Below are 26496 nucleotides of genomic sequence, written 5' to 3' on the forward strand. Positions count from 1 at the left end.
AGTGATGTGTGTACTGGCTGCTCTTCAGGGCTGCTGGAGGATGTAGAAATCCCGTACACACCCAGTGTGAATTGGAAAGGAAGTGCAGGAGAGATGGACTCTCCCAAGGCTAGTCTAACTACTGGATTGTTTATCATGGGGCTGACAGCCCTAGGCCCTCAGAGCCTTTCAGGGCTTTTCAGCACAGCCAGATGAGAATTAATGTTATGTTAATGAATCACCCAAACAAACACAAAGATTAAATTATGTTCCCTCCATTTGAAAAGGTAAAGATATAATACATTTTGGAAATTTCAGTGAAAATTGTTAAAGCTAAAGCATTCTGATGTTTAAAGAGTTAAGTTAAAGAAACCCCTGTGTGTCCGTGGGTAAACGAGGTGGGCCCTGCACGTTCTCTCTGTGGTTTCAACAAGTGGCCTCCTTGTCTTCTCACCAGGATGACAACTGGGGAGAGACCACCACGGCCATCACAGGCACCTCCGAGCACAGCATATCCCAGGAGGACATTGCCAGGATCAGCAAGGACATGGAGGACAGCATGGGGCTGGACTGCAGGCGCTACCTGGGCCTCACCATCGCCACCTTTCTTGGACTTCTGGTTTTCCTCACCCCCATCGCCTTCATCCTGTTACCCCAGATCCTGTGGCGGGATCAGCTGGAGTCTTGCGGCACCATTTGTCAGGGGCTCTTCATCTCCATGGCGTTCAAACTCCTCATCCTGCTCATTGGGACCTGGGCGCTCTTTTTCCGCAAGCAGAGAGCTGACATGCCCCGCGTGTTTGTGTTCCGTGCCCTTTTGTTGGTCCTCATCTTTCTCTTTGTGGTTTCCTATTGGCTTTTTTATGGGGTCCGAATTTTGGACTCTCGGGACCGAAATTACCAGGGCATTGTGCAGTACACAGTCTCCCTCGTGGACGCGCTCCTCTTCATCCACTACCTGGCCATCATCCTGCTGGAGCTCCGGCAGCTGCAGCCCATGTTCACGCTGCAGGTGGTGCGCTCCACTGACGGCGAGTCCCGCTTCTACAGCTTGGGACACCTGAGGTAGGAGGGAACGTCGGTGAGGCAGGGAGGATGGCTCCACCTTGCCACAAGAAGCCTGTTGAATATGGGAAGGGTGATGACAGTCGCGTGTTCAGTCCAGGGTCTGACTCCCTTCTCTTCTAGTGTAGGGGGTGGGTGTCTGTGTGCATGAAGATTCTGGACTTCTGGATGGACAGGGTGGTTACTGGCTCTCATCCAGGTTGGGATTTTGAAAGGTGTTGGCAACTCCCAAAAGTGATGGAGAAGGAATATGCATAGTGATGGCTGTTTATTTGAACCTTGAAATTGGCCTATGGATGGTGGATAAGGTGACCAGCGGTTCCATTTTCCCAAAATGCTACATCTGGTTTACCCTGTTGTCCCAGTGGAATTATCAGTTGTTCCTTTCTTTCTCCATTCTCAGAGGTGCCTGATTTGGGCAATAAGTTATAATAGTCACCCTGGTGACCCTCCAGTAAAGAATCAAGTGCAAGTGAGGAATTCCAAATGTGTAAGGGCTGAGTGTTTCGAACATGTATGCATGAGGAAAAAGTTAGAAATCAATTGGGATGGCATACTTTAAATCTATGCATAAAATCTCACTTTGTGGTTAACCCAAAGTCATAACCGTCATTTGTTTATATTTACATTGCATATTTAGTCTTCACAGGACCCTATGACATAGATACTATTAATCCCAGTGTTACTGATGAAGAACATGGGGATTAGGGGATATAAGTAGTTTGTACAAAATACTATGGCCACATTCTTGGGATTCATTCAGATGTCATGAAATGGGGGCTGAGTTATTCCCCCACCTGGCTTGTCTCACTTTGTGTTTTGGGTCCTACTTTTCCATCTTTTTCTTACACAAACGGTGCCCCTGAGGACAAGGCGGTGCTCATTCCTCACGGCACCCTTGGTGCCTGGCATGGAGCGTGGCACACACTTGGTGCTCAGCTGGCCACTGGGTAAAGGCAGAGCCCAACCTCTGACTTCAGAGCCTGCCCCTTCTCCCCGGCTCCATGTAGATGCTGATGTGTGTAACCTGCTCGGCTCATGGTAGGCATTTAATTGTACCCATTACTGCTGTGATATTGTCACTGGCAAAGTGGCCATGGTCACAAGGGCATACCTTAGTGGTGTCAGAACAATTGGCTTTGTCCTAGTTCTGGCTGGAGTCCAGGGGGGTGGCTCTGTGCTGGTTTGGAGTCAGGCCACGCTGCCAAACCATCATCCTGTTAGCATGCACCCTCCTTCCTTCCTCTGGCTCAGCTTGTACCACCCAAGGACTGAATGATTCAGTGTCAAGGCTGCTGCCACCCTAACTGATCCATGCAGGGGGTCCATGTCCAATTCCTGTGTTCACGCAGCAAAACCTGGCATTTCACAGACATCTGTAGGGCTCTGAAGGGAAGTAGGCACCTGCTTGCATATTCGTCTGGGGCAGCTTTCTTTCCATGTTCTACAGTGGGGAATGACCAGCGGACTTGTGATAAATATCTGCTAAGTGTGAGCCCAGAGCTCGGGGCTCCAGCACCACAAGAGTGGCTGCCTTCAAAGCCCTATCTCAGAACCCGGGAGCTCACCATCGTCAGGAGACCAGTGCACTGTTGCACAGCAGACAGATGCCAGAACAGAGCTGGTGCAGGAGACAGGAACACAGGAGAATGGGGAAGTTCAGGCTGGTAGCAGGAGATAGTCTGTCCCAGAACAGGTCTTGGGGAAGTTAAAGCAGTGGAGAGATTGGCTGTGGTCCTGGTGGAGGTGATATTTAGGACTGGCCAGAAGTGAGTCCTGCTGAGGTTTTGTTTGGGGCCGTAGTTGGTGTGAATCTCTCCTGTGCAGGTGTGAAAGGGAAGGACACCTTGTCACCTTTACAGCCCTCGGTGGGGGGACTGACTTCCTCCCTGGGCTTCTGTGCTCTTCCCTCTAGGACTAGTTGCGTGATAGATGGGGTGGGGATAGGAGGAGGGGAACCAAAGAGCCAGAGGAAGGGGTGTCCAGAAAACGTAACTAGCAGCAGCCCTAGCATCTCACCGCGTTGCTGTGCTGGTCGGGTTTGAGCAAGTGGGCAAGGCTGGGCTGATCCTTCTGCACAGCTCACAGGATCACTGTAAACCTCTTAGGCCCTCTTCACTGTGACCAGCAACTGCACAAAACCGAAGCCTGTGACCCCAGCTCCCCAGGGAGACCTGGAGGGTGGCATGTCCAGCAGCCCCAGAGAAGGACATTCGAGGTGGTCCCCAGCCTCCTCCTTCCGGCTTTTCTTCAGAGCCGGTTGTTTCCTCCTTCCTGCCTCTACCAAGGCCCCCTTTATCCCTCACATGGAGCCTGTGGGTCATCAGGTGCAGAGAAGGCAGGGAAAGAGGTGTTATTTGCCGATGGAGCCCTCAGGCGGGCTGGATGCACGGAGGCCTCTCCCCCTCCTGGCATTGTGTGTGTCTGGTGACCTGCCGGTCCCAGGGCTAAATCTGGTCGGAACCCAGCAGTGGCTGGAAGAGTCACTGGGCCAGAAATATAACTTCTAAGCTCTTTTGTAAAGTGCAGGAATGAGACAGGAGGGACGCGGGAGTGGGAATAGACAAAGCGGGCTGCAGAGATGGGCGCAGCGGGTCTTCAGCAGCAGCCCCCCTGGAATCGCAGGCCGCCACTCTCCCTTTCTGTAAAGCCTCTGTTGGGCTTCGGTGCAGAGTGCTGGCGAATTCTTTTTTTCTGTTTCCACAGATGATTTTATAGAATCGACTGAGCTATTTTTGAGAGTGGTCAAAAGAATGCCTACTCTTTCGTTTCTTAAAGAAAATAGGCTTCTCATTAACCCTCATAAAAGGCACTTGCTGTGGCTAGCTTGTTGGCAGGGATGGATTTCTGGGCTTGTTTGAAAACTTTCAGAAATGTAAAAAGTCATTGCTGTAGAAAGTGGGATACCATAAATACGTTCAAGCCTCTGCCTGGTGCCTTAGTTATGAAAGGCCTTTCCAGGGTTGGGGCTCATTTGCCAGCCCCGCTGCCCATCAGGTCTGGGCAGGGGAAGTAGTAGGCTCTCCCGTGTGCAGTGGAGGGCCCTGCCCACAAGTGATAAGGTACGCCCCAGGTCGCAGGGAGCTGGTGTGTTCCTGTGTGTCACACCCCTTTCCTGCTGTCCTCTCCACGGCCTGGGGTCTCAGCACAGTCGGTTTGTGGCTCTCCGGGCACACCTCACTGGTCATTTTTCTTGGCCTTTTCTCACAGGGAGTTGCTAACTTTTCTAGAATTTCATCAGAGACCAGTGATTTTCGATCTGGCTATATTTGTGGACTGACCCCAAAAAAGAGACTAAAAATGACATTTAACTACCCTAATTAATAATTTCTCAGTTTTGAAATCTTTAAAGGGAAATACCGTGAGTATTAGTACATAGACTGTAGTGTAATTGACTGACTGGATCTGAGCCAGAGAACAGAGAAAACCCTCAGTCAGCAGTGACGTCATCCTTGCTGTGCGCCTTCTGAGCTGTCGACAGACAACTCAGTCTTCACAGCAATCCCGTGAGATAGGCGCTGATGCTCTCCTTTTCAAGGGATCAAACTGAGGCACAGACGAGTTAAATGAATTGTCTAAGGCCTCACGTGGTTTGTGATTGTGGGAGCTGGGATTTGAGCCCAGGCTTTCTGGTTCCAGAATGATCCAAACCATGTTGCCATACTGCCTGTGAGTAGAAGCGTTTGCGTTCACATCACTGCTTTGAGATGGCACAAGCAGACTTAGGGGCAGTTTTTGAGAGCTTACCATGTGTTGGACTGGGTGCTGGCTGCATGTCTACATCACCATGTTCTTTTAAATCGGAGCTTCAGGGCTGGAATGCACAGAGCACAGGAGACTGTTAGAGAAGGCTTGAGCTTCACTCCGCAAGTTCCTTTATTCACTCGGTTGACTACGCTCGGTCCGTATAAACATAGTAGCAAGTTTGAGCCTTTGGTCCATACCTTCTGTATTTCACCTTCTCAAAGAAGATGTCTTTTGCTTATTGTTGTATAATGTTTACCCAGAAACTTAGTAGTGTAAAACCACCGCCATTTCAGTGTTTCTCACAGGTCTGCTGGTCCTGCCCGTGGCCTCTGTACTATTTCACTCACACGGAGAGTCAGCTGGGGCTGGGCTTTTTTCTCTTCTCGTGTATTCTGAGGGTCCCGCCTCCTCTGCATGGCATCTCCTTGTTATTTCTACATCAGGGTAGCTAGACTCTTACAGCTCAGGGCTCAGAACACAAGAGCAGAAGCTCCTGGGGCCTTCTAAGATCCAGACCTAGAATAGGCCATGAATTGTTTCTCCTGTACTATCTTTTTTTATTTTTAAAATCTTTAATTGACAAAGATCGGATATATCCAAGATGTACAGTGTGAGGATTTGATATATGTATACATTGTATAATGATCACCACCATCAGATTAATGAACCCAGACATCAACACCGTGCTGTGTGTTGGATTCCAGAATGTGTTCATCTTCTAACCGAAAGCTTGTACCCTTTGCCTGCCCTCACCCTCCATCCCCTGGCAGCCACGGTTCTATTCTCAGCTTCTATGAATTTGACTTGTTTTTAGATTTCACCTGTAAGAAAGATTGTGCAGTCATTGTCTTTCTGCCTACTGCTCTATCTTGATGAAAGCAAGGCCCAGCCTGGAGTAAAGGACAGGGGACCAGTCAAGGTGGAGAAGGCTGGGAGCCTCGGTGCAGCCAGCTGCCTCCCAGAGCCCCGCTTGCTCTCATCCTCAGTCTGTGCAGCTCTAACACACTTATTTACTCATTCCTCCATGTTATATGTTTTTAACATGGAGGAATGAGTAAATGGAAGTAACATTTAGAGTGGGGGTAAGAGCTGCTTTATAGAGTCCCGTAGCCATCAAGAATAATGACAACTAATAGTTCCATCAAGAATAATAACAACTAATAGTCATCAGCAGGGAGAGAGACTGAAACCTCAGAAGGAGGCAACGCTCAGCACTGCTGGAAACTTTCCTGTTCACAATGACCCATTCCGTAGAATGTTCATACTGCTGAAGGGCCACTGGACCTAATTCAGCCAGCAGATATTAACTGATCATAGAACCAAATACCTATGCTTTTGAACAAATGATTCTTGGATTGCTTTTCAGACCAGCTTGTGATTTCCCCCTTACTGAGTTGAAAGGAACTGTTATGGACTGAATATTTGTGTTTCCCCAAATTTGTATGTTGAAGCTCTAAGCCCCAGTGGCTGTATCTGGTGATGGGGCCCCTAAGGAAGCAGCTGGGCTTAAATAAGATCATAAGGTGGGGTTCTGATCCGATAGGACTGGTGCCCTTATAGAAAAAGACACCACAGAGCTTGCCTGTCTGCACACACATGCTATAGAAAGGATGTGTGAGCCCATAGGAAGAAGGTGGCTGTCTGTAAGCCAGGAAGAGAGCCCTCAGCAGGAACCCAGTTGGCTAGAGCATTGATCTTGGACTTCCAGCCTCTAGAACTGTGAGAAAGTAAGTTACTATTGTTTAAGCCACCCACTCTGTGCTATTTTGGTATGACAGCCTGAGCTAAGACAGGCATATTATGCATACTGGTGATTTTTGACCCCAAAGCTCCAGAAAACCATGGGGTCCACTCTGCTTTGATTAATTCAAGCTCATCTTGTCCCCTCTAACGCACGGGTGCTTCCTCCCAGCGTGAGCGGGGGCCTTGCCTTTCTGGTTGCACTTTGGTTTTCTAGTTTGAATTGAAGAAGGTGGAGTCTTCTAGGGAGGTTGAAGTTACTCCAGGATATATTTAGGTTATACATTTCCAGCTCCTTTTGAAATCTTTTGCCTGGGTCAAGTGATTTGCCGGTGATTATACTGCTGGTCAGATTTGGCCACAGTGCTGGGCTACACCCCTCCAACCTGTGTTCAAGACTAGAACACTAGTACCAACGGTCTCAGGAGGGCCCAGAGCCAATGGCTGTGACATTGGGGACTATTTTTAAATGATCCTTGGAGGTTTTGACTCATGTTATTACATTTCTGGTTTCATGTATACTCTCATTTTTTTTACTTGTGTGACTAGTTTTCAATATTTTGTCAGCCTTCACTCCCACCCCCACCCCAACCTAAGAAAGCAAAGGATAAAAATGAATAAGAGCTGAAAAGTAGAGTATGAGGCTGTTGTTGAGACTCTGCTTTGCTATGGGAGAATTTTCAAGGAGGCAGTAGAGCTGCCGTTTGTGGTTGGGTCCTGTGGTGCCTGTTGAAAGTGGCTTTAATGAGCGTGTGAGGTGCTGCACACTGCAGCCCTGTGTTTGTTCAGCTGCCTCCTCGCAGCAGCCACAGCTAGGACGGTTTCCCTGCAGGACGTCTGCCTACAAGCCTTACGTCAAGGCTAGGAGGACTCAGCCCTCACGGAGCACAGCCTCCCGAGTGGAAGGAGGTGGTGAAGGCAGCTGTGCTGAGGGGCCTTAGGCCCCTGGGAGATGGGTCGTGCTCCCTGAACAGTGTACTGTCTGTTTCCTAAAGGTCTCATGCTGAAGGCTGGGCCTGGGACTCTACATGCTCACTCTCAAGTCCAAGGGTGAGATTTGGTACAGAGCATAGTGAGGCACTGATACCCCAGAAGGCCAGTGGACTGGACTCTGATTTCTCATCCCGCAGAGCCACAGTGTAGCTCTGCTCTGGGCTGGGCCTAGTGTCCTCAGGCTCTGGACTTTGCATTGTGAGCGGCTGTAGTTTGCTTGAGGCCAGCGGTACTGGGGCTGAGGTAGGTGAGCCAGGTGAGCACCCAGGGTGGGTCTGGAGGTGTTCATAGTACCAATCTGAGAGTACTTCTTACAGCGCTCTTCAAAGTAGCTGTCTTTGATCCCCGCGTCCCTGTTGTTTATCTTGGTGTGATTCAGCACCATAATTTAAGCTGTGAGAAAGCTGAGTTCCCATCCCAAGCAGGGGAGAGGTGACACAGGATGGAGCTGGCAGAGTGGCAGGGTCTGCACCAGGGCTGGCAAGCAGGTCCGCAGGCTCCCCAGGCCGACGGTGCAGACCCAGACCTGTGGCTGTGTGGGAAGCCTGGTGCGTGCCCACTGGGAGGGGTCTGCCAGCACCTCCGTGCTGTGGGCACAGCCACCAGAGGGATCCAGCCATGCTGGCTCAGCTGCTCAGAAGGAGGCTGCCCTGCCTGGCGGTGTTGTCTCCGCAGTCGGAGCCGCCTGCTGGGTCGTGGCGCTGCGCCCAGGATCACGCGTGACAGCTCTGTGTTGTTTAGTTCCGAGACCAGAAGAACCAGGTCACCGCCTGAGCTGTTAGGTGCTTCTGGTTCTCACAAACTTCTCGCAGTGTTTAGAGAGTGGTTTCCTCTGGGCATGCTCTGGGTGTAGCTTACAATGTCAGAGAGGAAATTTTTCAGGGTTATACTTTATTATCAGAAATTTAAAGAGGGCATAGCAAAGGGTATGGACAAGTGTCCTAGGTTTCTCCAGACTGTCCTTGGAGGCCATTCTCTGAGTCCTGGGTCCTATAGATTCTGCCTCCTTGGAGCTTTGGGATTAGGTATCTCAGGTTTCCAGTCTCCTGTTCATCTTTCCATGGGGCTACCCCATGGGCTGGTCTAAAGCTGAAAGTCAAAGCAGAGGCCAGGACACTTTTCAGCCGGCAAATACTGATTCAAAGTACTTGGTGGCTGAAGCTTCCACAGGCTGAGGAACAAGCAGGTCTGGGGCAGCCAGGGAAAGGGCCTCCCTGAAGGCTGTGCGGAGCTTCCAACCCGCTTGTCCTCTGAGGATTGGCGGTTTGCCTCATGTTTCAGGATCTCAGGCAACAACCTCTAGCCCTCCTGCTTTATCCTGATGAAGACCCACAAATCCAGTTTAGCCCAGACCTCCTGAGCTAATCCCAGTTTTGCCCATCCTCGTCCTCCTCGAGTTTCAGGGTGATTGTTACCTGTTACCTGTGTGAGCTGACTTCCCCAGGTAGCTGTTAGACACACATTTTAATTAAAAGGCAAAAGGGTCAGGAGATAGAAACACTTTTGTGCCTGGTTGTCAGAAAAGGTGGAGGTGGCATTCGGGGGCTAATTATATTTGCCTCTGTGGGACTCACACAAATATTGTCCTGACTGTCAGACTGAAGTCATTTATCTCCTCATGAGGGGAGCAAGGGAGCCCACACATCCAGATAGATTTATTATACTTTTTGTTGACACTTCTAGGAAGTAGCAGGTGCATAAAACCCTAGGGCATCAGCTGTCTTGCCTTGGTTGGGGGTCTTCACAGAGACCTGGGTTTGGACCCTAAAATGCAGCCTCACCTTAAAGAGTAGGTGATGGCCGGCTGTAGCATCAAGGCAGACTTGGTACTGGCTTCCCTTGGCCCCCTTACCTTGCGTCCATGCAGAGCCTTGGTAACTGAGCATCAGCCCAGCCTTGTCCTTCACCTGCCTCCATCTTTCCTTCTCTAAACGAAGTTTTCTGAGTCTGCTGTAACAAATTACCACAAACTGGGTGGCTTTAAAATAGTTTTCTCTTTCACTTTCTGAGAGAGAGGTCTGAAACCAAGTCTTGGCAGGGCGTGCTCCCACTGAAGGCTTTAAGAAGAATCCTCCCTGGCTGCTGGTGGTCACTGGTGATCCTGGGCGTTCTCTGGATTGCCGTAGCATCACTGCAGCCTCTGCCTCCATCATCGTGTGGCCTTCTCTGTATGTTTTCCTCTGTGGCCCCTTTGTTATCAGGACAATAGTCAGACTTTACATAAACCAATTATAACAACATCTGCAAAGACTCCAGTTCCAAATATGGTCACATTCTGAAGTTCCAGGTAGATGCAAAGTTTGGGAAACACTGCTCACTACAGCAGGATCCTCAGAGCTGTCCTGTGACCGAACACGGACCCCACCACTCCCGCTGTATTATAGATGTTCAGGAAGACGATCCCAGCCTGAGTCTGCTCACCCTGCTTCCTCTGGAATTTGCCTAGAATTTGCTTCATAGTCTGTTGTCCACATGGCTGGCCATCCTTGTCTTTTGAGATGTAACTCGGAAATGAAGCTTTGCCTCCACTGTGGATCTTCCACGGGAACACCTCTCCCTACCCTGTACACAGGCTCTCTCACAGTCTCTGAGTCACTCCATGGTGCTTATTGTTTGGGTGGTTGGCACCACCACTTGGAGTGTAAGCCCAAGTCAGTGTCTCAGCTCATGAGATTTAACTGTCATAAGGTGATGTCAGTATCAGTCAGCACCTGAATATTTCCATCTTGCAGTCCGTAACCAGAATTTCTTCTAGCTGCCTGCACCGGGCCTGCCGTCCTCACTTCATTAGCTTTTCGGTAATACATATGATGCCACTGCGTACTTTGGAACCCATTGACTGTGTTACAGTAGGTTTTCCGGGTTATCATCCCCATCCTCCAGGTGAAGAGTCTGAGGTTTGGGGAAGGAAATAGTTGTTCAAGGTGAAAGCCGAAAGGCACGTTGTGTGAGGCCAGAGGCTGCACCATCTGGGCTGTGCATGCTTCATCTCAAGGTCAAGGTCACGGACTCAGACATGCCCAAGGCATGGTGGAGGTAGTTTCAGGTATGCAGGGACATTAATTTGGCTTGCACTTTTTATTGTTTCTTAGAAATTATCTTTCAGAAATATGCCTTTCAGATTTTTTTGGGGGGGTGGGGTAGGTGGACAATTGAGTGCTGTGGCATAGTCATATCTTGCAACAACCTGAAATTCTTGGCGTCAAGCAATCCTCTTGCTTCAGCTTCCCAAGTAGATGGGACTACAGGTGCCGCCACCACTCCTGGCTGGTTTTTGTTTTGTTTTTTTAAATAGAGACAGGGTCTTGCTCTTGCTCAGGCTGGTCTTGAACTCCTGAGCTTAAGCAGTCCACCTGCCTTGGCCTCCCAGAGTGCTAGGATTATAGGTGTGAGCCACCGCACTCGGCCTTTCTTTCAGATTTTTATGAATTGACATTTGGATTGTGTTTCAGGGTGCTTCTCTCGGGTCTGTTTAACAAATGTAGCTGAGGGTGAGCCCCACTTCTCCACTGGCAGGGCAGTCATTTGACAGGGGTCAACAACACCAAAGGTGCTTTTGTGGTTGATTGGACACCAAAGACCTTAGTATTTCACGTTCTGCTCAGTGAGGCAGCATGGTCAGCAGTGAGTTTTGAGTTAGAATTTGGCTGTCACATCCTGCCGGTCATTTGTGCTGACCCATTGCTGCCCTGTCCTAACCAGGAGTTCATATTTGGGTCAGCCTAGACCCAAGCTCAGTGGAGATTACTCTCCCATTGGTAACAACATCAGCCTCTCCTCATTCTGAATGTTCCATTGTCCATTTGTATGTCTGGTGTTCCTGTATTTTTACACATAGGTCTTGAGTGAATTTCTCTCTTAACGAGGCATATCTCCACGTGCTATTTTCCACAGACCATGTGGTCTGTAAAAGGGTATTTCCCTGGATAATGACGTAGGAGGCTGTATTGTTATGTGGCATTAATTGAGCGCAGAGTTCTCTGTCTTGAGAGATGCTGCTTCCCACAGGGTTTCGGTGGGACCGTGTCCACAACTGTACTTCAGGCTGTACCTGGCTGTGACGCAGGGCTCCTGCACAGGGCTGGTGACCCCAGTCTCCCCCTTTTCTCACTGAGTATTATGGTGATAAGAGAGCGGGCAGCTTCTTTGCCAACTCGATTTTTCTTGTTTCTCCCTTTTCCCAGAGGTTATCTAATCTAAAGATTGGGATTGGTTGAAAGGTTCGTTTTTGCTCATCTCTGAGGCCCTTTTTGCCTCTAAAATGTCTATGAAATACATACTCAGGAGTGACCCTAGACCTATGAGAATGCTAGAGTTTCATGAACGGATAAGTTAAGCCAACAAATATTATATCCCATGGAGAAATCAAAGGTTGTGTCCCTGTGTGTGAGGGACCTAATATAGGCAAATTTTGAAAGGACGAGACAAGGGCTGGCCAGTCCTGGCTCCCCTAAAGACATCACAAGTCGTGTGTGGTGGCTGTTGATGCTGCATGCTTGGGGACAGAGCACGGGGACTGGAGAGTTAGAAAGGGCTTCCTGAAAGGGGTCAGCCTGCTTTCACCCTGAACGTTCCCACGTGTGGACGATGCAGGAAGAATGCTGAGCCCTGGTGCTGGCCGAGGGAATGGGTCTCCCTGGGTGCTGGGCCTGGGGGCTGAGACATAGGGCAGTGATTGAGAGTGATTGGTAGCCTGTCACAAGGGGGAATGTAGAAAAAATGTAAACAAGACAGCCTTAAGTATTCAGGCTTGCTGCAGCCTGGGGACAGATGGCCTGTGTCTCCTGATCAGACCCGACACTTCCCTGCTTTGTAATACATGTGGCCCAGCTCAGTGTTGGATGCCTCATCGTTAAAGCTGAAATCACGTATTATGTAAGAGTTTACTCTCTTTACAAAGAGAGGCATGTGGGATTTTATTCCAAAAGATCAGAACCATTTTAAGTTGGGAACTTCAGTTACACACAGTTTTTAGTTAGGTGGAAATTCTCATTCCTTAACGTTGCTCCATCCGCCGAGTGTCTGGTGGACCATTTGCTGTCAGTGAGGGCATGAGGGATTCCTGGAGACACCTGTAAACTTTGTCCTAAGAGTCCTTCAGCTCTGGCACAGGCTTGTCGGCCTGGGTGGCCGGCCAGGCTGCAGCCGGTTCTGTGCCTCTCTTGGGGGAAGAAAAGGGTGCCAGCACTGTCCCCCTGTTTGGCTTTTCTGAGCAAAGTTCTTGATCCTTGGAGGACTGGGAGAGCCACGCCACATCCCTCAGTACTCACCCTGCCCCGGGGATGTTACAGGAGACCCTGGGCTCTTCTCTGAGCGATGTTCACATGGGCTGTGATCGGTCCGAGTGGGAGCATCGGGAGGCCCCATGCTGGAAGGTGGCTGGCCACGGCCGGCAGCTATGGGCAGCACGCCATTTGTGGTCATAGAGCAGAGGGTTGAGAAATGCAGCCTTAAAGCTCTGGCCCAGCCATCTCCTCACAGGCCCCGACTGAATTAGTGTGATTCCCTGGGCTCTTCCTTGCGGCCTGGCTGAACAGAAAAGCAAAATCCAGTGAACATGGGGGAGTTCTGTGCTTTGAAGACTGGCCTGGAAAAAACCAAATGATTTCCTGAGGGAATCCAGGAGCCTAGAGACATTTCTGTGTCAGTACATGAGTGTGAGAGGAACTGGGTTTGGACCCCTGTGTGTCTGTTCGTATAAACTTGTTTCTGTGCAGGGGGCCCCTTGTTTCACAAAAGTGCATGGACCAGGTGAACAAGGGAGTGTCTGCGTGTATCTGATCAGGTACAGGGCGTGGCAGATCTCCAGTGGGTAGGAGATGAAGGGGTGCGTGCCCCTCTGTGGGGAATGCCAGGGCCAGCAGGCCAGAGATCAGCACACGGGGCCTCCAGGGCCAGCAGAGTGGACTTCTTTCTGTGCAAAGATCTATAATGACACACAAACCCCAACTCAAGGGCCAGCTCCTCAGGAAAGCTACTTTTACAGTCTACCCTGTCCTGGGCAGTTGAGGACCCTTCTCTGTGCTGACTTGGCCCCCACATAGTACAGGGTGAGAGCTCACTGTTCCATGCGTCCAGCTGCGGAGAAGCCCCCGTGCTTGGCAGATACAGGTATCTAAGTATGAGAATGATAGGGACTTTCGGGATGTGGATTTGCTTTGGGGAGTATTACAATTCCATTGTGCAAGGTTGGTTTCACCAAATTTTCCCAGAAGTGTTCCGCAGCCTCACGTGACTCTGTATATCCAGGGTGATGCTAAGAACCAGCTGAACTCACATCACTGAACCCAGCACTGTTGGCACAATAACTGAGAAAGCTTGGCCATGGTTTTGCTCTTACAGAGCTTAGCCAACTTCCAGATCAGACTCGGTTAAAAACTTTTGAAGCAGAGCTCTATGGGGACCTAAGGAGGTGGATGGACAGCATGTCCAGCTGAGAGGGCAGGGGCTGCATTGTCCTGGTGTGAAGTGCAGATCCCCAGGCCACTCAGAGCACTGGGATGCAGCGTGGTCCTGGCACTCTGGCTTTTACAAATAATCCTTGTCAGCCCTTCTCCATAGCAGGATAAAATGAAGGAAAATCTGAAGGGCGGGGTAAAAATGTGTTTGTGGCATGTAGCTCACTGGTGATTGGTGAACAACATGGAAGGCTGCAGATGCCGAGATGTAATATTGTTACACAGAGGTCTCACATGACAGGGGATAGAGGCTAAGCTGGGCATTTGTGACCCTCCTGGGAGCTTCAGCTCCCCTGCCGGTTAGAGGCATGCCATAGCGCAGGGTCTTAGGTGTTTGAGCCCCAGTTTTCTCACCTGGCATAAGTGTACGAGTCAGACAGATGCGGTGTGTAAAAACCCTTGTGTATCATTGCAGACTGCTCTTTGAAGTGGAGAGCATCCTACATCTGAGACCAAGCGTGTGCCTGGGTGCCCCCAGGTCCTCTCTCCTGCTTGGTGACATTGCCTTTTCTCTGCTCCCCTGCTGCCCTCTGAGGTCCAAGCAGGTGGTAGCTTGGAGACTTAGGACACAGGGACAGGTATTGTCCCGTAGGTGCCCTTCTGCTGAGGGCCAGAAACAGCAGTCGAAGGGCTGGAGGCCTCATGAACCAAGGAAAGTGAAATGTTCTTGGCCTTCTGTTAAGTGGAGGGGCGTATAGATTTCCTGTACTGGTGTGTACGAAACCTAAAGCCCGGGATCCTTACACCAGGGTCAGTGAGGCACAGGGACAGCCCTCAGTTGGGACCTCAGAAGCAGGAATCTGCCCTTTGTGGTTTTACTCCTTAGCTCTGTGACCATCAGGGAGTCTCTTGCTCTTTTGGGGGTCCCAGCTTCTTCTTTTATAAACTGAGGAGAAAACAGAAACCATTCTATATATCCAAACTGAGATGTGAGTTATAAATTATAACTTGTTCTAGATACGAAGTGGCTAATGACAGAGCCCACAGCCTGGAAGAGAGCACAGAAACCATGTGGCCCTGGGCCTTCCTTTTATCTTTAGCTTCTCTTCCTGGAGACAGGTGTGGTGGAACGCAGGACTCGGGTGTGAGGCTGCCTTTGCTGTTTTTTACTTTACTTGACTCCAAAAGATTTTCACTTAGGAACTGCTTATTCAGTGAAAACGTTTTGCATTAATTTTGTGCTTTTTTTCTTAGTATTCAGAGAGCAGCATTGGTGGTTCTGGAAAATTACTACAAAGATTTCAGCATTTATAACCCAAATCTCCTAACACCCTCCAAATTCCGAGCAGCCAAGCACATGGCTGGGCTGAAAGTCTACAATGTAGATGGTAAGTGCCTCGAACTGGTGGGTGTGCTGTCTGCAGTGTGTGTGTGGAGGATGGTGTGTGTGGTGGGTGCAGTGTGTGTGGTATCTGGTGTATGTGGTGTCTGCAGCATGTGTGGTGGGTACAGTGTGTGGGGTGGGTACAGAGTGTGTGGTGTCTGGTGTGCGTGGTGAGTACAGTGTGTGTGGTGTCTGGTGTGTGTGGTGAGTACAGTGTGTGGGGTGGGTACAGAGTGTGTGGTGTCTGGTGTGTGTGGTGAGTACAGTGTGTGGGGTGGGTACAGAGTGTGTGGTGTCTGGTGTGTGGTGAGTAAGTGTGTGTGGTGTCTGGTGTGTGTGGTGAGTAAGTGTGTGTGGTGTCTGGTGTGCGTGGTGAGTACAGTGTGTGTGGTGTCTGGTGTGCGTGGTGAGTACAGTGTGTGTGGTGTCTGGTGTGTGTGGTGAGTACAGTGTGTGTGGTGTCTGGTATGTGTGGTGAGTACAGTGTGTGTGGTGTCTGGTGTGTGTGGTGAGTAAGTGTGTGTGGTGTCTGGTATGTGTGGTGAGTACAGTGTGTGTGGTGTCTGGTGTGTGTGGTGAGTACAGTGTGTGTGGTGTCTGGTATGTGTGGTGAGTACAGTGTGTGTGGTGTCTGGTGTGTGTGGTGAGTAAGTGTGTGTGGTGTCTGGTATGTGTGGTGAGTACAGTGTGTGTGGTGTCTGGTGTGTGGGGTGGGTACAGTGTGTGTGGTGTCTGGTGTGTGGGGTGGGTACAGAGTGTGTGGTGTCTGGTGTGCGTGGTGAGTAAGTGTGTGTGGTGTCTGGTATGTGTGGTGAGTAAGTGTGTGTGGTGTCTGGTATGTGTGGTGAGTACTGTGTGTGTGGTGTCTGGTATGTGTGGTGAGTACAGTGTGTGTGGTGTCTGGTATGTGTGGTGAGTACAGTGTGTGGTGTCTGAGATGTGTGGTGAGTACAGTGTGTGTGGTGTCTGGTGTGTGGGGTGGGTACAGAGTGTGTGGTGTCTGGTGTGCGTGGTGAGTAAGTGTGTGTGGTGTCTGGTATGTGTGGTGAGTAAGTGTGTGTGGTGTCTGGTATGTGTGGTGAGTACTGTGTGTGTGGTGTCTGGTATGTGTGGTGAGTAAGTGTGTGTGGTGTCTGGTATGTGTGGTGAGTACAGTGTGTGTGGTGTCTGGTATGTGTGGTGAGTACAGTGTGTGTGGTGTCTGAGATGTGTGGTGAGTACAGTGTGTGTGGTGTCTGGTGTGTGTGGTGAGTACAGTGTGTGTGGTGTCTGAGATGTGTATAGTAGGTACATGGGGAGGGTTTAGTTTAAACTTCGTGGTGTGTTTGGTTCTGCTGCTTCTCTCTGCTTACCTCTATGGTGCGTTCTCATTGCAGAACAATTTCTTTTCTTTTTTTAATACAAGTAAACATTTTTAGAAGAATGTTTATTTGCAGTCTACATATATGGACAGTTAACTCACTTGGGGGTTTTATGATTGAAAACAATAGCAGTGTTTAGAATACTTTATGTTGAAAGATATTAGGAAAAACTGCTTTTCAAAATTTGGATAAATTACCTAAAGACTCAGAAAGTGACCTAAATCCGTTAAGACTAGAAGTCTCAGTAGTTCAGGCATCTGGCGAGATGCTTCCAGGCATTTCTCGAGCCTGGCCAGCAGCTGGAGTAGAGAGGGGTCAGGAGGCTGGAGGCCAGGCTGGGGATCCGATGGTTAAGTGCGAGGAACAGGACACGGTGTCATTTCTTACTGGGTACCTTGGGTGAATTAAGAGTTTGCAAACCCTAGGAGAGCATCATGCTGTCAACCAGTCAAGTGATTTATATGTAATATCAATTTTTAGTGGTGATTTTACCTATGATCTGCAAACTTAGTAAGTAAGGGTTCCTGCTAGTGAAAGCAAATCACCAGCCAAGTAGGTTGTGTGCAAGAAAGCCTAAAATCTGCCTTACCTTTGTGAAGAGTTGAGGTGACCCCTGGTCAGAGGACAAGGCAGGAGTTCCAGGCCTGTGCTTGTAAATGGGCCGTTTTGTGTGTCCTCATGCACTGGTGTTCTCCATACATGGTGGCTGCTATGGCATACCAGCATGGCTTGCTTTCTGGCGTGTGATCAGTGTCTCATGTCCCTTGACTTTCTTTTTCTCTGTCTGTCCATGTTCTCCCCATCCCATCATTCTTTCTCATTGTCTTGTTGCTGAAATCTGATGTCCCAGCTGCCCTTATGGCCAAACTGAAACTGAACAGATGGTAAGTGGTAAGTAACGTCTTCAACACACTCTATGTACTGTTTTTGGCCAACATTTTAATTGTCAAGCATTCGTCCTCCCCTTCTGAGTTCTTTTTCTATTTCCAGTGATCAGATCTGGGCTTGGGGGAGATTTCCCTGCTCTGGGGCCCTGGGCACAGTGAGAGCGGAGCAGGGGCGCTGTTCAGCTCATAGGAAGTTGCGTGCACTTTGCAGGGGTGGTGGACAGCACTGACAGACCATAGTGCTGGTTTCTGCTCAGTTTTCCAGCCCCTTAATATTAAAACTCCTCTTCCTTCTCCATCCTTTCCCCAAAGGCCCCAGTAACAACGCCACAGGTCAGTCCCGGGCGATGATCGCTGCAGCCGCTCGCCGCAGAGACTCAAGCCACAACGAGCTGTATTACGAAGAGGCCGAGCATGAGCGGCGAGTGAAGAAGCGAAGAGCAAGGTGTGCAGCCTCCTGGCACCAGCACCCTCTTGTAGACGTCTTTCCCCTTTACTGCTAGAATGAGGTTTCTGTTCCTGAACTTGACCTGCTTGAGCCTTTGGAGTGTACCTTGCTCTCAGGTGTTCCTCAAACATTAGCATGGACGGCATTGCTGTGGTGGCTCATTCAAACACAGATCACAAGTTCCCAGCCCCACCTGCCAAGTTTAGTAGGTCTAGGGTTGAGCCCAAGAATTTTGCATTTCTAACAAATTCCCGGTTGATGCTGAGGTCAGCTGCTTGCCCTGTGTCCCCAGAGCCTTGCTGGTTTTCAGTCTGGCCGTGTTCACTGAAGGGGCCAGCCCTGGTTTCTGTCATGTGTGCTGTGCCCCTTCCTTTTCCCAGGGGTTGCTGGTGGGTGGCTGGATTGAGAGGACGTGGCTCTGGTTCTTTACAAGGCTGCTCTTCACCATCAGGCACGTCTCTGTGTAAAGCCTTCTTTAGCCAGAGTTTGAGAGGCCTTTGAATTCTTTGCATCTAACCCTTCATTGTAGAGATGAAAGGGCTTAAAGTTGAGTTTCCCAAAGTTATCAGCAGAATTGAGGACAGTTCATCCCCCAGTCCTGGGGCTCCTTCATCCTCTCCCCTGTGGCCTTCATTCCACATGTTATTTTTGCCCTGACTTCCTTTCTCCCACTCCTCTCTCAGGCCTTTGGGGACAGCTAAGGGTGTGAGTGGCATGGTCGGGCCTGGGGCGAGGTGGTGGTAGGTCAGGCTGCAGCAGGGTGGAGAGGTGTCCTGCCAGGGCCTGCATAGCCTTGTTCTCAAGGCCCGTGGCAGGCACTGTCCTGATTCCTGTGTCACCTCACCTTCCAGGCTGGTGGTGGCAGTGGAGGAGGCCTTCATCCACATCCAGCGTCTCCAGGCCGAGGAGCAGCAGAAGGCCCCGGGGGAGGTGATGGACCCCAGGGAGGCCGCCCAGGCTATCTTCCCGTCCATGGCCAGGGCGCTGCAGAAGTACCTGCGCACCACGCGCCAGCAGCACTACCACAGCATGGAGAGCATCCTGCAGCACCTGGCCTTCTGCATCGCCAACAGCATGACCCCCAAGGTGCGCTGTCTGCAGGCCAGACACGCAGCAGGGGGTTACGGGACGTCATAAAAATCACAGGCTGGTTCTCTAAAACTCCAAGCAATAAGAATCTGTGACTCCCACTTATTTTGTTGTATCTTATTACCATTGAATGTGCCTTTCGAAAGTCTCTAGAATCCAGCAGAGGAGGGAATTTCCCTGAGAGACAGTAGAGAGGAGTCTGGGTCAGGGCGCTGTGTGGGCTCTGCAGCCCAGCTGACCCTGTCTAACCAGGCTCCTCCTGCAACAAGCTGTGCAGCCCTGGGCACATAGCTTAATGGCTCTGTGCCTGTTTCCTAACCTGTAAATTGGAGATAATACTAACAGACCCATCATTTGGTCATTCAGGGACCTAAAAGTTTCAATGCATGTGAAGTGCATAAAACAGTACCTGTCACGTGATAAGGCTGACGGAATAGCTATAATTGTTATTAATGGGAGAAATGATGCCGTTAGACATTTTGGATGTTGTGAAATTAGTTTTACTTAATGGTCTTTTGGATTATATTAGCCCACCTTTAGTAAAGGGGCGTGGCCAAGGAGGCAGCCTGGAGTAAGGGGCAGTGTATGACTTCTCTACAGAAAAGTGGGTTTCAATCCTGGCCCCACTTTACTGGTTTGTGACTGTGTACAAGTCACTACACTTGCTACCTCTTTCATAAAGTGGGGATCGTAGAGATACCTACCTGATAGGATTGTTGTGTAGTAATTGCATTAAATATGGCAATGTGACTTATAAATTACGTGGTAGAGAGTAAATGAACTTGGTGTGCAGCGGGCAGGTAACATTTGGTGGCTGTTGTTTGTAATAAGGACCCGTGCATACATGGTATCATATTTGTGTCCTGCTGGTTAGTTTGTCAACCAGTAACAACCCTTCGGAGAGCCATTCAGAAATACTCAGTAAGAAACCATAAAATCTTCTGTATTCTTTGACTCACTAGTCTCTCTCCTAGGAGAAGTGTACAGCACAATCAGATTTATACATGAATATACACAAAAATACTTTTTGAAAAATAATGTGTAATAATTCCAAACTGGAAATAATTTGAACCTGTAACAGTGGCTTCTGAATTATGGTATATCACCTTTGAGTTACGGAAAAATTGTTAAAATGTTAAGTTACAGGGCAGCACCTGTGGCTCAGTGAGTAGGGCGCTGGCCCCATATACCGAGGGTGACGGGTTCAAACCCGGCCCCGGCCAAATGCAACAACAACAAAAGTAGCCGGGTGTTATGGTGGGCACCTGTAGTCCCAGCTACTCCAGAGGCTGAGGCAAGAGAATCACCTAAGCCCAGGAGTTGGAGGTTGCTGTGAGCTGTGACCCTACGGCACTCTACCGAGTTCAACATACTGAGACTCTGTCTCAAAAACAAAACAAAACAAAATGTTGATTACAAAAAGCAGAATGCCAAAAGGTCTGAACACTCTGGTTGCAAATGAAAATAATGTGTGCATTAGCAAAGGGACGGTTGTACCGTGTAGAGTGAAAGCTGTTGTTTTCCTTTTTTCAACACTTTTAAGTTTCCTGGTTGCGTTCTGTTTCATTTAAAAATGTTGTACTTTTCTGAACTAAAAATAATATCTGTTATTTGTATAAAAATCCAAATATAGAAGAATATAATGAGAGTTTCGTCCTCCTCAAATAGTTCTCACTGATAAGGATTTGTTGTATATTCTTTCAGTTGTATGTGCGTACTTTTTAATAGGATCATCTTCTCTCTATATAGACACACACATACACACACAGTAGAACCTCGTAGTTGACCATCTCCCCAAGTTTACCGGACATGTTCCACATGTACATATCCAAACAGTAGGCCTAGTTCCTTGTGTTGACCACCTCTGTATGTTGAACTGCTTGGTACAGTTTCTTGGAAGGTCAACTTACAGAGGTTCTTTTGTGTGTGTAGACACGTGTATCTACCCCCCCACACACATACATGTTGTATATAGTGGATATGCATGAATATTAGAGAAACATGATTTTTTTAATTTACCTAAAGCTATCCTTATTCCCATAAATAGCTGTATTTTACTCTACCAAACTGATTGCCTGTGGATGCACAGCCAGGGCTGGCTATTTTCGATGATGGAACTTTATTAGAGCATAGCTGCTCCCTTTATTTACAGATGACCTATGGCCATGTTCACTGTGCACCAACAGAGTTGAGTAGTTGTGACATACTGGGGCTCGAAAAGCTGAAATTATTTACATTTATAGAAAAGTTTGCCAACCCCTAGTCTAAACAGTATTATAGTGAATATTTCTTCATGTAAGTATTTGTGCAGGTTTTTCTGAGGGATGCATTTCCAGTAGAGGAACAGCTGTGTCGAAGTTGTAGCTCCTCGGCTGGACACCATGGCTCATGCCTATAATCCAGCACTCTGGGAGGCTAAGGTAGACAGATTCCTTAACTTCAGAAGTTTGAGATCAGCCTGAGCAAGAGCGAGACCCCCATCTCTACTAAAAATAGAAAAACTAGCTTGGCATTGTGGCAGGCACCTATAGTCCCAGCTACATGGGAGGCTGGGGCAGGAGGATCACTTAAACCCGGGGTTTGAGGTTGCTATGAGCTGGGCTGATGCCGTGGCACTCTAGCCTGGGTGACGGAGTGAAACTCTGTACTAAATTTTCAAAAGTTATAGATCCTGCCAAATTGTCCTTGTAGGTATTACCATTTTATACTTTTTGCCTCTAGTGCCTGGGACTTTTTCTCTCTCCCTATGCTTGGCAGCTTTAGATATCATTTGTTTAAGTCATTGCCCATCTAAGAGGAGGAAAATGTTTTTAAATTATTTTAATTTATGTTTCTTTATTTATGTGACAATTTTTTTCATTTTAACTTCCCATTAGTATTTCTTCTTCTATAAATTATTACTTTCATTTTTCTAATCAGTTTTTTTATGATTCATAAATGCCATTTTTATATTAAAAGTGTGAAAGTTAGGCAGGTCTTTATTTTCTGCCTTGCAGTATATGCCACACACATCAGAAATAATATACCTGGTCATAGCAATGAGGCCTGGGGAAAAGGGATAGCACTTAAAAATCTGTTCTTGAGGCCGGGTGCGGGGGCTCACCGCTGTAATCCTAGCACTCTGAGAGGCTGAGGCAGGAGGATTGCTTGAACCTAGGGATTGAGGTTGCCGTGAGCTAGGCTAACGCCATGGCACGCTAACCTGGGCAATAGAATCTGTCCTTGACTCTGTCTGGGACCAGATGGATATATCCCAGTGTGTTTCCATCAATATTACTGGCTCACTCTTTCTTTCTTTTCTCACCTAAGTCAGTGTATTTATTTGACTAAATTCACATGCTTTTGAACTCTTGAGTATGTGCCAGGCCCGTTAGAAATACAAATTTAAAATTCCTGCCCTTAGGAGAGTGAAGTCTGGGGTGGGGAGCAGACAGCAAATCAGCACTCATCATTCAGGAGGTGAAAGTTTAAATGAGAGCTGATGGTTACAGGAGCTTGGAGAGCTTGGAGGAGGGCCTGGTAATCTCCCTCCGTGGTTCAGGGGAGGTGGTTTGAGAAGATTTGAGGAGAAATGTGCTGAATGACCACAGCAAGCCAGGTGCCGCTGGGGCCCAGAGCTGGGTGGGCGTGGGCGTGGCCATGTGCACACTCAGTCCCGGGTAGAAGGATCACCAAGCTCTCACTGTGTGGGCTTCTATAGCTGCTTTCTGAGAGTGAATCCTTCCACCCGCACAGCCGTCCTCTGAGTTCGGTGGTGTCATTGTGACCGCTTAAAGAGAAGGTAGATAACTTGTGCAAAGTCACAACCAGGATGAGCATACAGTTTTGTTCGTGCTGGTAAATTCCTCTGTTAGCTCATATTCTCTGAGTGGTTCTCTGGGCCTGGCATTTACCTGAGCTCTGAGAAGCTTTCAGTTCAGGAGAAAGAGGTAGAGGAATGTGACTAGTGGGGCCTGTACCCTTGGAGGCGGTGAGGCGCAGCGATGGCTTCCAGGCAAATGTCAATGGCGGCCACCCCTCATTCCTTCACCTCCATGGTTACTAAAAGAGGGAGTCCAGTAAGTCTTGGTCACATGACTGTGACAGTCCAGTGGGAATTCATTGTGATAAGCTGGGCTCTGTCTAAGGTCCAGTTAGCAAACGGTTCTTGTTGGTGTACGAATGGATAGGACTGTGCTTGGAATGGGGCGGTCCTTCCCTAATGGCCTTTCTCCTCTCCTTTCAGGCCTTCCTGGAACGTTACCTCAGCGCGGGCCCCACTCTGCAGTATGACCGGGACCGCTGGCTGTCCACGCAGTGGAGGCTTGTCAGTGAGGAGGCTGTGACCAGTGGATTACGGGATGGGATTGTTTTTGTCCTTAAATGCTTGGACTTCAGCCTCGTGGTCAGTGTGAAGAAAATCCCGTTCATCTTACTCTCTGAAGAGTTCGTCGACCCCAAATCTCACAAATTTGTCCTTCGCTTACAGTCTGAGACGTCAGTTTAAAAGTTCTATATTTGTGGGTTTATATTAAGAAGAAAATGTATAGAGAAAGATATATGTGTCTGCCGGAGGGGTGTCTTTTTTATTCTTCATTGCTGACTGAAACTGGCAGGTGATAGACCATGTCCTTCGACCGTCTGCACTTTATTTGGAAGGAAGCAGGGGATGTCTGCCCTGAGGAAAGGGAGCGACGACATCTGACTTTCACAGCTGGGACTTCTCAAGAAGCTGTTCCCGGGAGTTTCTGTTACAGCTGCAAACCAAAGCAGAGCTGGTGCATTCTTGGGAACCTCGCCTTACAACACTCAGTTCCTGCCTTTCGTCCAGGACCACGTCCCCCACTGCTTCTGGTCCTCCCACTCATGGACTTCTAGGGGACACCTCTTTACTCTGTTTCAGGAAACCAGTCACTACACGTCCACATATGTGCTTGTGTATGTAAATGTCCAGTACCACGTCCCCCACGAACACGAAGGTCGTGGGCAGTTCAGGAAATGTTCATCTTTGTTCTTTGTTGCCTTACATTCTTCAGAGAAAGATCACAGCAGAAAATGTGCACTGTCCGTTTACAGCTGTTAAGGGATCTGATTCTTTTTTCCCTAAAGAGAAAACCTACCTGCCCCATTTTTGACTCTGCCCCTCCACTGTCTCGAAGCAGGTAGTCCCTTCCCAGCCCTGCGACCGCCCACACAGGCTCCACTCCAGCCCAGCCCCACCTGGCTGGCAGTGCTGGCCAACAGGTGAGCCCAGCCTTTCAGAGCTGACTGAGCCCTGGCTGTCCACAGGTGCCCTCAGGCTCTTTGCCTTGTTGCAGGTCAGTCCCATGGATTGTTTCCATAGTGACATGTAGAGTGTCCCCCAGGTAGGACACAGGAGCAAGCCAGCGGATGCCCCTCTTAGGCTGCAAGGAGCCCCACCCCACTCGGTTGTTCTCCCCACTGCTCCACACCAACCGGCAGAGGACCCAGCACTGTGACTGGGCCTGGTGGATACAGCTTGCAGCCATGTAGTTACCTGAGGGAGACAAGTTCCCACACAGCTCATAGCAAACAGACTGTGGAGGGAGACCAAGCAAAGCTGACCACACTGGCGACCGCTGCTGTCCAGTCCCTGTATCTCTGACCACCCTTACTGTGCAGCTCATCACCTCTGCCACTTACTACCAGGAAAGGGGCTTGTTTAGCTCCTGACATGTAAATTAATCTTACTCATCGATACAGAGGGAGAAGGAAAATGGACATTGTGCAAATCTGTGGGAGAGTAGGGAGCCAGTTCTGTCCAGAATGATTCATCTGTGATCTCTTTCCTAAATGCGGCTGGTTCAGTGGACTTGCACCTGGTCCTGGGGGAACAGATGCTGCTGGGGTGCAGGCAGGGGAGCCACATCTAGACACCTTGCAAGGGGCTCTCTTTGCCTCCATTTGCTTTCCAGTATCTATAGCAAAACTTCTGAAAGTATTCTGCTTTTCCCAGTATTTAGGGTAATCGGTTACCTTGCTTTAGTAAGGATGACACCGTCAAAATGTTTTTTTTTACGTGTTGCATCCCCTTGCTGTTGTCTGGATTCCGCCAGTGGTAGAGTATTTGTGTCATTTGAAAATCAGGATTGGCTTTGGATATTTGTAATACGCCTGTACCTGAAAAATTAAACAACATTTTTAAATCCGCAGCCTTCAGCTCAAACAGATACGGTGGAGAAGTAAGGGGGGAAACCCGTGGTTATGGCATAGAGCCAAGATATACTATTTAACTACATGGTTTCGTTTAGGATAAACACATACCATGTAACCATGGTGCTTTTGTTCTTCTTAGTTTTTGCCTTAGGTCCCTTCAGACTGTAAGTTCCTTATGAATGTCTTTCTCAGGAATACTTTGGGAGTTAGGGTAAGGGATGGTGAGTGTGTGTGAGACATTGGCTGTGTCGCAGACTGCTGTGTCATGAACCCGGTGCAGGGAGAAGTGGCATAAATAAATGTGCATATAGTTAATAATGTTCAGCCGCATTCTGAAACACTGTGCTCCCAACCATATCCTAAATGACCTGTCCAGGAGGGGCCGGGTTGGATTGGCTTTGGCACGTGGGTGAAGAAAGGCTTAAATTAAGGAATTTATTTTCTATTCCACTCCCAGTCAATAGTACAGAAGAATGTCAGACTTTCTGAAATCATTGTCTCTTCTAAATTGAGTATTGATTTTTTTTTAACATTGACTTTGTATTGCGTCCTTTTTGCAAAAAAAAAAAATAACAATAAAATGCAGGACCTTTGTAAAGCCTTTGCACTATCAACCTGTTAACAGCTTGAGTTACTGGTGTACTGAGCATGCTGTAGATGACATTGAGAACACGTAAGGTCTCAGAAGGGTCGCATCACATAATTGAACACATTACATTTCTATTTCAATTCTTGGAACCAATAGGCTAGTTTTGTTTTGTTTTGTTTTTAAGGGGGATAAACTGTGCCCTAAGGCTAATAGTATATAAATTCATATTATAGGGGAAAGGATTTCATTTGCCTTAAATGTTTATAGATTCTCTCTAATTTTCAACCTAAGTTATTAAAATTTGCACATTAGATGTTAAAGAGAAGAACTTAATGAGGAGTAGGTGTCTGGGATTGGCCTCTTTTCTGGTGTTTTTAACCAGTAGGTAACCCCTTCTTCAGTGTGGATTTTTGAAGATCTGGCAACTTTTAATAAGAATGTTTAAAAAATCCGCATTCTTAGGCTACAGAGTTCATCCATCTTTTGCATTATCAAAATGTTAAGTCAAAATGTGTAATGCTTTTGCTAAAGTGTTTAAAGCAATCCGCAGAGCAAAGGCTTGACCACCTATTTTTGGCACAACTATTATCTCCCTTTTCCCCTCTCTGTCCTTCTCTTTTGAAATCTGCATGGAGGACAGATTCTTCACAGTAAATGATG

The 26496-nt window shown here is 48.5% G+C and overlaps 1 protein-coding gene across 2 annotated transcripts in view; it reads left to right on the forward strand.

Annotated features, from left to right (window-relative positions):
• Positions 1-23600, forward strand: part of VANGL1 (VANGL planar cell polarity protein 1) — a 43588-nt gene extending 19988 nt beyond the window's left edge. For both annotated transcript variants that reach the window (XM_053591300.1, XM_053591301.1), the window contains exons 4-8: positions 437-1044; positions 15177-15310; positions 17867-17999; positions 18854-19088; positions 23317-23600. In XM_053591300.1, the coding sequence (XP_053447275.1) occupies positions 437-1044; positions 15177-15310; positions 17867-17999; positions 18854-19088; positions 23317-23577 (1371 nt within the window). In that variant the 3' untranslated portion in view covers positions 23578-23600. The remainder of the gene's footprint in view (positions 1-436; positions 1045-15176; positions 15311-17866; positions 18000-18853; positions 19089-23316) is intronic.
• The last annotated feature ends 2896 nt before the right edge of the window (positions 23601-26496 follow it).

Source organism: Nycticebus coucang, chromosome 5 (assembly GCF_027406575.1).
Source record: "Nycticebus coucang isolate mNycCou1 chromosome 5, mNycCou1.pri, whole genome shotgun sequence".
Taxonomy (NCBI): Eukaryota; Metazoa; Chordata; class Mammalia; order Primates; family Lorisidae; genus Nycticebus; species Nycticebus coucang.